The 12,827-nt window shown below is 40.5% G+C and overlaps 4 protein-coding genes across 5 annotated transcripts; 2 read left to right on the top strand and 2 right to left on the bottom strand.

The window, feature by feature from the left end:
* Positions 1-128: 128 nt before the first annotated feature.
* Positions 129-1,656, top strand: LOC133840772 (FAD-dependent oxidoreductase domain-containing protein 1). Its single transcript, XM_062272821.1, has 2 exons — positions 129-375; positions 438-1,656. Exons 1-2 carry the CDS (start codon positions 154-156, stop codon positions 1,536-1,538), a joined length of 1,323 nt encoding a protein of 440 aa, XP_062128805.1. The 5' UTR covers positions 129-153; the 3' UTR covers positions 1,539-1,656.
* A 449-nt stretch (positions 1,657-2,105) lies between these two features.
* LOC133840779 (MOB kinase activator-like 4) lies at positions 2,106-3,502 on the bottom strand. Of its 2 annotated transcripts, none has more exons than XM_062272831.1 (3): positions 3,074-3,502; positions 2,638-3,011; positions 2,106-2,586 (listed from the first exon to the last, which is right to left on the bottom strand). In XM_062272831.1, exons 1-3 carry the CDS (start codon positions 3,131-3,133, stop codon positions 2,328-2,330), a joined length of 693 nt encoding a protein of 230 aa, XP_062128815.1. In that variant the 5' UTR covers positions 3,134-3,502; the 3' UTR covers positions 2,106-2,327. The 2 variants fall into 2 exon arrangements, with proteins under 2 accessions (XP_062128815.1, XP_062128816.1); XM_062272832.1 differs by having other exon boundaries at positions 2,106-2,565; positions 3,074-3,497.
* A 141-nt stretch (positions 3,503-3,643) lies between these two features.
* LOC133840780 (ras-related protein Rab-2) lies at positions 3,644-5,834 on the top strand. Its single transcript, XM_062272833.1, has 4 exons — positions 3,644-3,808; positions 4,768-4,927; positions 4,996-5,332; positions 5,412-5,834. The coding sequence occupies exons 1-4, from the start codon at positions 3,763-3,765 to the stop codon at positions 5,508-5,510; spliced, it is 642 nt and encodes a 213-aa protein (XP_062128817.1). The 5' UTR covers positions 3,644-3,762; the 3' UTR covers positions 5,511-5,834.
* A 1,338-nt stretch (positions 5,835-7,172) lies between these two features.
* LOC133846026 (uncharacterized) lies at positions 7,173-12,792 on the bottom strand (the record flags this gene model as incomplete). Its single annotated transcript, XM_062280733.1, has 5 exons — positions 7,173-8,077; positions 8,150-8,390; positions 8,459-8,640; positions 9,298-9,407; positions 10,639-12,792. Coding segments are annotated over 5 exons (2,832 nt in total), but the record flags the coding sequence as incomplete, so codon positions are not given.
* Between the last annotated feature and the right edge of the window lie 35 nt (positions 12,793-12,827).

Below are 12,827 nucleotides of genomic sequence, written 5' to 3'. Positions count from 1 at the left end.
CGTGTCGTAGATAAGCTATATTGTTATATTATTAAGCTGTGTATTGTTATTTTATTTGAGTTTGTTTAACACTTTAGATAAGTGCGAATCTAATCTGGAGTGGCTCGAGATGTGGGGCTATTTTAGCTCGTCGCGTGCGATCAGTGTGAAAAAATGCAGCGACTGGGACGTTTCTTGCGCTTGGCCAACGTGCAACAGCAATTGCGACGACAGCTGTCGGTTGTTGCCTCATCTGCTTGTGGCGATGCGCTGCCTGACCGCTGTGATGTGCTCATCATTGGCGGCGGAGGCATGGGCGCCTCCTCGGCCTATTGGCTGAAATGTAAAACGCAAAACCAGAAACTCAGCGTGCTCGTTGTGGAGCGTGATGCATGCGTAAGTTGCATTTAAAGGGGAAATTTCTTAACTATAAAATAACTCAAATTTTAAATACTTAGTATACCAGCGCCTCCACTGTGCTCTCTGTGGGTGGCGTGCGTCAACAGTTCTCGCTGGCCGAGAACATACAGATGTCGCTGTTCGGCTATGATTTCATCTCGAATGGCCGCAGCCACTTGGGCGATGTGGATTTGAATTTTCAGCCCCACGGCTATCTTATCTTGGCCAGCGACAAGGGCGCCGACACTTTGAGCCGCAACTCGAAGCTGCAAAATGAGTTGGGCGCCTGCAATGAGCTCCTCAGTCCGGAGACATTGCGTCAGCGCTTTCCCTGGCTCTCCACCGAGGACATTGCGCTTGGCTGCTACGGCACGGATAAGGAGGGTTGGTTTGATCCCTGGGCACTGCTCATGGGCTTTAAAAAGCAGGCACGCGAGTATGGCGCACAATTTGCCAACGGCGAGGTGAATGGCTTCGAGTGGAATGACGCAGGTCAGCTCTCTGCCGCCGTTGTGTCCACTGGCGATGGCCAACAACGTACGGTCAAGTTTGATACTTGTGTGCTGGCGGCAGGAGCACAGTCGGGTCAGGTGGCACGTCTGGCGAACATTGGCACTGGGCAGGATGTGCTGCAAGTGGCGTTGCCCGTGGAGCCGCGCAAGCGTTATGTCTATGTGTTCAACACACAGGGACGCAATTGTCCTGGCTTGGCAACGCCGCTTACCATCGATCCCGATGGCACGTATTTCCGTCGCGATGGCTTGGGTGGCAATTTCCTTTGCGGTCGCAGTCCGGCAGATGACGAGGAGCCAGAGTGCGACACTTTGGATGTGGATCATGGCTACTTCGAGTCGAATGTGTGGCCCACATTGGCCAGTCGTGTGCCCGCCTTTGAGTCGGTCAAAGTGCAGAGCAGCTGGGCTGGTTACTACGATCACAATAGCTTCGATGCCAATGGTGTGATTGGACGACATCCGCACTACAAGAATCTCTACATCGCGGCTGGATTCAGTGGTCACGGCATTCAGCAGGCACCCGCTGTGGGACGTGCCATCTCCGAGTTGATACTGGAGGGTAAATATAAGACATTGGATCTGAGTCGTTTGGGATTCGAGCGTTTGGTGGCGCAACAACGCATGCTGGAGGTGAACATTGTGTAGAAAAGATCATGACGATCTGGACAATTGGCTATGGGTTTTGCTCTTTCCATTTATTGTTATGCTTTCTTCTTGTTGTATATAGTTTTTGATAGTAAAATTCACTTATTAGTTTATCGTACATCTGCGTTTTTCATTCTAGTTTTACCCCATTTTTTTTCTTTTGCTATGTTTTGGCCAAATTTCGCAGTTGGTTCCGTTTTGATAAACGTCCGTTTTCTTTTTCTTGTCGTTATTGTTTGTTCTTGAGTGTCTACATATAATTTATTTAAAATAAGAATTTAAACATAATCATAATTATAACTTTACGGAATTAAAGGGAGTTTTGCTTTTGTTCTTTTGTATAGTGGGTGGGGGAGAAACTGGATTTATCAATTTGCTTGATTTGAATTCATTTTAATGCTATTTTGCTTTATGTATTTGTCGTTTGAACTACATACAAAAAATTTGCAATTTTCTTCCACATTTTCTTTTTTGCTTTTCTCTCCACCCGCAACTCTCTTGACTACACGCTCCTGATCTGCATGTGTTTGTGTGTGTGTGTTTTGTGTGTTCTCCAATAAACAAAAATTTGATGCGTTTTACATTTGAATCTAATGCAAGCTATTAGTAAATATTTATGTATATTATAAATATGTTGTAAGTGAGTTCTGTATGAATGACTGAATTTTCGGTCCGTCAATTAACTTCTTATGCTGTATTTTTTTTGTTTGTTATTCTTTTTTCGTTACTATTATTTTGTTGTTGTTGTGGTTGTGAGTTGTTGCTGCAGCTGCTGTTGTTAGATGTTGTTTAGGCTTCACTCTCGCCGGGTGCAGCATTCTCGTCCTCATTGATGGGCACAATCAGATTCTCCTTCGACATCAGATTGTATTTTGTGACGAAATGCGTAAATCGGTGGCATAGATACGTTTCAGCCTCGAACTCATCAAAGATGCGACGATGATGGAAATATGCATGCGAGAAGATGCGGTAGACGCGTCGACACACCGATCCCAGTTTCGTCACCGACGACTCCTTGATCGACACTCTGTGGGTTGTGAGTTGAACACTTGAACACATTATGTGGCTAGTTGGATGGCTTACAATGCTAAGTTATTACCTGCTTGGAAAGTATTTGTTGCTATTGAGCAGACAAGCGGCACCATCCAGCGTATGCCTGGTATAATCGATCGCAGGACACTCTTTGGGCGTTTTATGTGCCGCACACAAAAAGATCCATTGATCCGTGGCCGTCATCTGTGTGCATGTCGAGGGTGAGCATTGTTTCTGGAGACGCACGGCCAGACCATTCAATTCCATGCAGAACTGCCGCAAATGTTCATACTTCCACACGCCCTCGTCCTGTGCTTCGGGCATTGTGAGTATGAGCTCCACATTTGAGGGATCACGCTTGATCAATTGTTGTATGTATTGTTGCACAGCCAGTGTGCTGTCCATTTCCTCGAGCGGTTCATCGGGCCAGCGACAGAAATCCTGTTTCCGACAAAATTGATTATAGTTTCTGATTTTGTATATAAAATATATTTTGTGCTTACCTTTGATTTTGTGCCTGGTCGGTTCCTACGCAATATTGTCGAGCCGTCAGCCATCTTCATGTTTCACCTTGCCTTATCCGGAAGGAGCAAAACAACATATACACATATACACACGGACACGCACACGTACACACGCACACACCGTTGCCTACGCCTTTTGGAGCAAGTTGAGGAAAATTTTACCAGGCAACCAACTCAGGCGAAATATTGTCGCGAACGCTCTCTACACACAAGCGCCGTTAGCAGTGTTGTGTTCGTGGCAGAGCCGAAAAAATGCAAGCAGTTTCGAATTGATAATCAATAGTTAACAACTACATTCGTTTTTTACACATTTCACATTGAATTCATTATTAAATTGAGCTAGAAAACACTTCGCTTTGTGCGAGAAAATTTCTGACAAAAACTGCCTACATACATACATATAGGGCTGGGTTATCGATAAACCGATACGAACATCGCACTGCTAGCTGGCAACTCTCTTTTCGTTATTTATTATGTAGCCCTGTGTAAGAATACCAGGGCATACAGCAGCTCTGTCTTCGATAAGACATTATCGATTATCGAAACCAGTCATCATCATCAGTCAGCTTGCAAATCTCATTCGTATTGGAATTGCGTATTATTATTATTGGCTAATTATTACATTCATAAATAAACGGTAGCCAGCCCACATTTAATTAATTGCAAACATGTCCTACGCTTACTTGTTCAAATATATCATCATTGGCGACACTGGTAAGTGGTGAATGCTGTTTTCGTGGCTGCTGCAGATGTTGGCAATTGGCCATATGAGAGTGAAAATTTTATGCATTTGTCATACAAAATGATTGCTGTGCAGTGGTAACAACAAAACAAAGGCTATGAAAGGGCAAATTGCGTTGTGACAATCAAGTGCTACTCTCCACTAGTCGTTTAAAGTCCGCCTGGACAGTGTGCATATGTGTGGGCTTGGGGAGCCCACGCAGCAAAAAGGAAAAATCAATAATACCATAACAACGCCTCTTCTACGCTATGCTGAGAGACAGCGAGAGGTGCGGGCGTTTCGTTTACTCCAACCCACTAACTGAGTGACTGTTGAAGTTAACAGTTGGGGGATGGGGGTGGGGGTGGTTGTTTATGAAGAAGCGTATGTTTGCAGTCGCTGAGTCAACCTTTTGAACGGTCAAGCAACCCCACTTTTATGCCTGTAAAATTTGCAATTTTTGCCCAAAGTCAATTCTGCATTTTGCTTATCAGCTGCGTTTATATGTATATAGTATGTATGTACTATTTTCTTTATGTAAAGGGAACTTTATTTTCACCAGCTGTTGCTTTCATTTCGTTCGTCAGCTCTCAACTCGTGTTATTTTTATCGCAACTTGCTTTCATTCTTATTTGAGTAAAGTGTGTACAAATCTGATAAGAACAACAGCTGTAAAACTGCAGAGGTCACTGCAAATTGTTGTGATTCCTATTGGAACGAGCTTAATGGTAGAACTATGAATTTCCAAAAGCGTGTGTGAGAGAGAGGGAGCAAATTTGTTCAACTCTTAACTGAGAAATGTGTTAGCAATTTGTAATAATAGTTATTAGCCGTTTGGTTTAGCCGCATACTTAGTCTCGCTTTGTGAAATTGCTCAAGATAACTTTCACTTTGGCGCACATCAACATCAAATAAATCGGTTTTCTTTTTCCTCTTTTGTTTCGTCTTCAAGGTGTTGGCAAATCATGTCTGCTGCTGCAGTTCACGGACAAGCGCTTCCAGCCAGTGCACGATCTGACAATTGGCGTCGAATTTGGTGCACGCATGATTACCATTGATGGCAAACAAATCAAACTGCAGATCTGGGATACAGCTGGCCAGGAAGCCTTCAGGTGCGTTTCCTTCTTAAGATATCAACAAAAAAACATTCGCAATAACATTATTTGTTTCCCTTTAATAGATCAATTACACGCTCATATTATCGTGGCGCTGCTGGCGCTCTGCTTGTCTATGACATCACAAGGCGAGAGACCTTCAATCATCTGACCACATGGCTGGAGGATGCACGTCAGCACTCGAACTCAAACATGGTGATTATGCTCATTGGTAACAAGAGCGATTTGGACTCGCGACGTGAGGTGAAAAAGGAGGAAGGCGAAGCATTTGCACGCGAGCATGGTCTCGTCTTTATGGAGACTTCGGCACGCACAGCCGCCAATGTGGAGGAGGCTTTCATAAATACAGCCAAAGAGATATACGAAAAGATACAGGAGGGTGTCTTTGACATCAACAATGAGGTATGTTCTGCTGCTCTAAGGCATTAATAATCCACACACACCACAGTAATTAATTTATCATTTTAATTCGTCACTGCAGGCAAACGGCATCAAAATTGGCCAACAGGCAACGCCCACAAATCCAGCTTTGCCCGGATCCGGCGGTGCGGGTGGTGCAGCTAATAGTGGTTGTTGCTAGGATTAGAGAGACGGAGAGACGATGTACGAACAAAACAACCATTGCCGATGCCAGCACTTGGGGATAGCTATAGCTCATAGCCGATAACCGACAGCCGACAGCCAATAGCCTATAGCCGATAGCTGATAGCCGCTTCTGTGAAAAGCTGCTAGTGACTAACTCTTAGATGGTAGTGGAAGCTGATCTTTTGTTTAACTTTTCTCTCTCATTTCAAGCAAAAATATAATCGTAATAAATTTAGCTACAAATATTAGCAAACCCAAATTAGTGAAAACATTTCAACACTAAGCGTAATGTTAAAGTACAGAAACTAAACACGAAAAACAGAATGAAACCAAACAATTACATATGTATGTGTAACTAATTAATTATTCACAGCATACAAAATAACAATAGAAATCCAATTACAATTTTAAATAAACCTTAAAGTAAACAAAAACAAAAGAATCCAACATTGTATATGTGAAATGTGTCGTGCGTGATTTCTAAATTTTGTAAACTTAAAAACGAGAAAATGCTAAAAAAAAAACATACGTATAAAATAATATTTTTGTGTACATTTAGTTAGTTTGCTAGTTACCATTGTGTAAGGCAAGATTATACACACTGGACGATAACCGATGATGGCGTGTAATATATACATAAACATATATATATATATACAATACATATATTTAAATATACTACGTGATTTATTTCTCATTGTGATTCGTTGATTTTTTCGATGAATCTACTACTATTCCTATCATCTCCCCACACGTTGTGGCTGTTAATCTTTTTTTACAGCAATGTATTTTAATTTTTTTCTAATGTGACGCATTTGCTTTGCTTTGTTTTTTATTTGTTTAGTTTTGCATAACACACGCATAACGATACAAACGTGCATAAATGAAATAAACTATTTTATAAGTTTAAATATTTAAATATATACAAGAAATAAAGAAAGAAATCAAGGTGATAATGCTAAATCAATTCGATTATGTCGCCAACAATTTCGAAGTTTATATAAATCTTAAAGTAAAACCGAAACAAACGCGAAGAGGAATAAACCAAGAAATAAAATCAAATTATTTATAAACATTTGTATTTGCCAGACCCAAAGCAGTATAATAAAATAATAATATACACAATAAATATTACAAAATACAAAATCAAGTTGTTGGGGAAGAATTTCTAAAGGGGTTGTATTAAAACTCATTTGGTTTTTGTTTTTTTTTTGTCTCAAAATGTAATTTGTATTTATTTGTATTTTTTTTTATTGATTTATCATTTTTAATAATGTTTTATATAGTTGTATATATTAAGGTTTAGTTAATTGATTTTGTAAATTTTTTAGAATTTGCATTTTAATGTATTTGCTTTCTCTTTGTGTTATGCTTAAGGCTACAAAAAATTTGTTTGCTCGGTTTTTTCTTTTATTTGTTTGAAACAACAACTACATAGGCTACGGTTGTATATAGAAGGTTTGTGTGTGTGTGTGGCTTGTCTAGACTTAGTTAGTTTGAGTTAGACTAAAATGAAGTGTGCTTCATATTACTAAATAATATATGTATGTATATATAATTGATTTCAGTGCGCTACGTGAATTTCTCATATAAATTCATTTTCATTTATTTATTAATAATACTTGAACTGTTTTGGTTTTCAAATAGTAAAAAACTCTTTAACTCTGCTTCTAAACCATTTGCAATTTTTGGGTATAGTGCTATCATTTCATTTTTTTTAATTATTATTATTAACATTCATCTGGTTTTGCTTTGAAGACTTTTTGTTTAGTTGATTGCGAAATTGTTGTTCTTATTGTTGTTATTGCATAAGTTACATCGTAGATTGGTAAATTGTTTATTTGCGGTATTACTAACTACAAATATATCATCAAAGAAGACAATTTGGGGAACCCGTTTGCGCATGGCAGTGATGCACTGCAATGATATTGAAATTGGTATCTCTATATTTAAAAAATATTGCTAGCATTTGTTGTTGTTGTTTTCCATTTTGTTCTGTTTTGTATTTTTCCTGACTATTATTTATTGGAGTATACGTATAATGTAGTTGTCCTAGTGCGTTAGCTAACTAATATAGTTTTTGTTATTCATGTATGTGTATATAATTAGTTCTCAAGTCAATATATAGATTTTTCTTAAACGCGATTAACATTAGTTTTTGCTTTCGATATTTATCTACTAATTCGCTCTGAGTTTTCTGTATTTTTTGTTTTGTTTTTCCTTTTTTGTAGCTGCAACAGCATTTGACATAAGAAACTTTATAACATTTAATGCTAGTCCGTTATGATTAATATTAATATTATTATTATTAATTATAGGCCGCAGTGCTTTTCTTTCATTTTTGTTTTTGTTTTTTTTTGCTAAATTGCACTGGAGTTTTGCTTTTGTTGACATTTGTGTTGTGTTATATAAGTATTCTAATGTAAAAGTTGAGCTTTTTTAGTCTCTGAGACATCACTATCACTCTCCTTAGTTGCTTTCTTCTCACAGAACTCAATCATATACGAACAGACGCCGGAGAGTGCTATAAATATGCCCGCATAGTAGAAGGAGTCGTCCCATCTGCCAAGATAAGAAAAGAAGCCATTATAAAATATGCTATTCTTTTAATCAGGTTCATTGTAGTTCACTTACCTGCCAGTATATTCAAAGATTGCACCGGCTATAGGCGGTCCGGCAATCATGCCAACGCCCTGAACGAGCAGCACCAAGCCGTAGGCACATGTGAAATCATCCAGGTCAACAATGCTGACCAATATGCTGGGCGTGAACGAGAAGGAGCTGGCAAATGTGAATCCAAAGATGATGCACATGGCCATCAATCCATTGTAGTTAGTGATCAGAATTGGCATGAAGAAAACCGATGCACCACAAACTGCAAAAAAACAGAAATCAATCATTACTGAATATTGAACCTTAAACTTGTTTTTTGTGCAAACTTACCCAACATGCATATGGAGTAGCATATGTTGATGTTCATCCATGGTCGATCGCCAAAATAGCCAAGGCCAATCATGCCCACGGTTTGAGCAATGCCAATCGCCGATATTAACACCGCACTCACACCCACATCATAGTTGTATTCCTTCATGTAATCGGGCAGATAAAGATAGGGTATGATGAACCTGTAATGCGTTTTGTTGTAGTTAATGTTCATGTCAAGATAAGATTTCGTTTGAAGCGGATTTTATTGGATTTCCTAATCAGTGCGGTAAATTTGCTACAAGCTCATTTTACTTTTATTTGAAAGTGAGAGTTTTGCTTTGACAACGACTCGCAGATACCCTTTAAATAGGTTAACAAGTTTGAATACTGAGTTCATTTGAAGCGAAACCTTAAACTGATTTATTCATAATTCATACAATATTTATTCTAATAATATATGTATATACTATATATATAACTCTGAAGCACTTACAGAATATATAAATTTCAAAGTACGAAGTCATATACATATATATTTTATATTCTATTAAATTTGTCACACAAGGTATAAAAAATAAAGAAAGAATATTTTCTTAAAAGACTTTTTCTTTAATTATGTAATTTCGAATGATGTGCGGTATCGACTTCATATTTTCATTATAATGTATGTATTATGAATTTTGAGCTGTTGCCAAATAAATTGCGACGTTTTGTGGTTTGACAGTTTTTGCGACTGCTTACGGATAATAATTATAGCACTAGCATCTTGAGGATTGCGCAGTTTCAGACCTTCGATGCGAAATCTCTTTCTCACTCTCTCTCCCTCTCTCTCTATACTCGACGTGTTGTGTACTTACCAAATGAATAGGAATAGTGTGGATAGATTGAAGAACGAAAACTTTTTATCCAAAAAGAGCGAAAAGTCAAAAGCGGATTTCACAGTATCCATAAAGCTATCGTACCAGGTCTGAAAATAAATGATAACAGTTATATTAACAATGATAATGTTAGTGATAATGTTTTAGTTAGACTCGGAATTAGGCAATACGGAAACAAATCCGTATCGAATGTCTCAATGGTCGCTTATCAGCTCTGTTCCATGTATTATGAGTTGTACGCTCTTTATATAATATAAACATTATATGTATACACAGATGAATGTGTACACTGTACACATAATTATAAATATATATTTATTAAGAGGGTCGATAATCGTGCCTTGAGCCAAATGCGGAGCAGCTGTTGTCAAGCAACAGCGATTAACTTGGACTTGGACTCGGCCTCCATACTTTGTATATGTGCTCAGTAATGTTAAGAGAGTGAGTTAAACTGTGACCTATTCTATTTTGTGAAGATCGGAAGAGCTTCCTATATCATCATCCAACATATGATCAATGATGTGTAGTATTCGCAATTGTTAATGATTATATACGATGATTTTTCTGTGGTAAACAAAATATATCTGGGATTCATGGATAAGTTATTTAGAAAGACATATTCTGATCTATACTCCAAAAGACACACATCTTGTGGAATCATAGTGAAGTATATCCTTACTAGATTACTTTCTGCTCTACTTTACTACGTGCTCAGTCATGTTGAGAGAGCCAGTTAAACTGTGACCTATTCTACTTTGTGAGGATCCTAAATTGTTCTAAGTCATCATCCTACATATAATATTATCAATGATGAGTAGTATTCTTATTGACAACAGTTAAAGAGTTAAGCTATTATTACCGATTGTACACAACTCTAATCTCATCTCATCTCATCAAGGCTGATTTCGTATCATTCACTATTTAAGTATGATTTTTATCCTTAGCCTTACTATATTCCTTCCAGCGTTAATCTACTATGTGCTCAGTTATGTTGAGAGTGTGAGATAAACTATAACCTATTCTATTTTGTTAAGATTTGGCTATATTATCGTATTGGATACAAAAGATAATCAGTAGTAAGTTGACTGGCAACAAGTAAAGAGTTTGCCAATTATTATCGATTGCATACAATTCTTGTCTCATATCAACCAGACAGATTTCTTATCATCCTTCCTTTGTAGTAAACAGTGTAATACTTCAAAGTGTCGTTTGTTTCCTATATTATCTCTCTCATAAGTATGCTTATTAGTATAGTGATACTTAAAAATAGGAAGGTTTACTGACTTCTCAAATCTCTGCCTAACTCCTACTTGTACTTACATCTTCCTCCTCCTTGGCAATTGTCGTCATCGAGTTGCGATAGATGTTGGGGCAGGATGAGGCACGCAATCGATAGCGATGCGTGTTAAGCATGGCGCCGCGATAGTGAATCGAATTGCGATGGATGCGCATATCCTTGAGGAAGTTCGAGTTGCGTATGGAGATGTTGCGACGCAGATTCGAGCGATGCGGATTCGGTTTCTTCGACTTGGACAGTCGACGCAGACCCGTTATGCTGTCCAAACGTGAGCGACGCAACGCCAACTCGCTCTGCTCCTCGTGCTCCGGTATGGTGATGACCAAGGATTCCGCTGGAGCTGTTGGCTGAAATATCTGTGGACGCGGATGTTGATCGAGCAGTGCAAATGTTTCCTCCTTCATGGACATGTAATAGCTGTGCATATCATCGCTCAGAATGTCCACGGAATTGTGACGCAATCCATTCACCTTCAGGTTAGACAACGACGGTGTATTGTGCTTGCTGGCGAATATATTTTCGTTGAGCGAATACCGAGAGCTGGCATAGTTGGTGGCCTCGTTGTGCTTCTGGGTGAGATAGCCCTCGTCCGAGGAGCGCAACGAACCGTTCGGTGTGCCTGCAATCGTTGAACGTTTCTCCGATGGCGACAGCGTCTCAATCGAGGCCAAGTAGCTCTTCTTCGACGTCTCAGCGGCGATGCCAGGCGGAACTCGACCCGTCAGCGTATCGTCGGGAGAGTTCAGATACGGAGCCGTTGGTGCAGCACCCGATGACATGGACAGCAGATTCTCACGTGAGGGAGCCTCTGCTCCTTCCTTGTGTCGCAACGAACGACGACTCAGACTCTTCACCTCGCAGACGCTGTCGAGTTCTTGGATGCTGAGGAACGTGGGCAGAAAGAGTTCGCTGCGATAACGCTTGAGGCCGGTGTCGAGTGGATCATCGATTTGCTGATTCGCCTCGGTGTTGTTCTTCGTGACCAGCGTGTCCAACACAGCCTCCTTGGTGATGCCGGTATCCAGCAGCTTCTTGATCTCCTCGAGGCAAACACTTGAATTGGAAAATGTGGTGACGCTCTGCGATCGGCTCTCGAGACGATTCTCCTCGATCAGCCAGTCGGGATCACGCATCAGCGCACCACAGACACAGGCATTCAACATGGTGCCGCCCAGGATTAGAGTGGCGCCACGCCAGCCATACGAATCGATTAAATATTGCGTGAGTCGGGCATAGACAAAGGTCCCAATGCCGGTGCCCGATGCACCGATGCCGGTGGCAAAGCTACGCTTCTTGTCAAACCAAAAGGCAATCGAGACCACAGCGGTCACATAGCCAATGCCCAGTCCCAGGCCACTGATGATGCCGAACGTGATCATGAGCATCTCGATCGAATTGCAAATGGATGAGATGGCAAAGCCAAAGGCGGAGATGAGACCACCCAAAATGGTCATCTTACGGCAACCGTATTTATCCACCAGATTCGACCAGATCGGACCCATGAGCAGCGGCACCGAGAAGAACAACGAACTGATCCAAGCTGTCTTCGAAGGCGATTCTTTGAAATAGTCCAACAGCTGTGTGTTAATCAACCCGAAGGAGAACGAAAGTCCATCCCATATAAGCGAAACCATGAGCGAGGCAAAGACAACAACCCAACCGTAGCCGCCATCGGGCATCTTCGATGTCTTCTTGTCCGTGGTGCTAGAATCTATCGAGTCACCCGATTCATTCGATATCAAACGCTTGCGCTTCTTCACCTGCGTCCCATTCATCAGGCCAATGGTCAGTGTGCCATCGCTGTCCAGCGCAATGATGCTGTTCCTCACCGCCCGGCTGTGACTCTGACCGCTGCCATCGTGCAGCTCCTCCACGGACAGATTGCAGAACGTGACCTCCGGGAACAGATCGTGCTTGATGGCCTTGTTCAGCGGTGTGTTCGCTGGCGCTGGCAACGTTGATGCTGTCGCTGATTGACAAACATTTCCATTTCCATTTCCATTTGCAGCTGCATTTCCATTACCTAGCAACTTGCTACTGCTCTCTTGATTCTCATTCGAATCATCGTCATTGTTATTGTTATTGTTGCTATTGCTATTGTTATTATTGTTGTTGTTGGCATTGCTGTTGCCACTTTGTCCCCGTTGCTGGCTTGGCCATTTTGTCCTAAGCTCTAATTAATAACTTTTTGCTTAATTACTTTGTTTTTTTC

The sequence above is a fragment of the Drosophila sulfurigaster genome, chromosome 3 (genome assembly GCF_023558435.1).
Source record: "Drosophila sulfurigaster albostrigata strain 15112-1811.04 chromosome 3, ASM2355843v2, whole genome shotgun sequence".
Classification (NCBI taxonomy): Eukaryota; Metazoa; Arthropoda; class Insecta; order Diptera; family Drosophilidae; genus Drosophila; species Drosophila sulfurigaster.
Note: the sequence above shows the minus strand (reverse complement) of the source record. Positions and strands in the feature narration are given on the sequence as shown.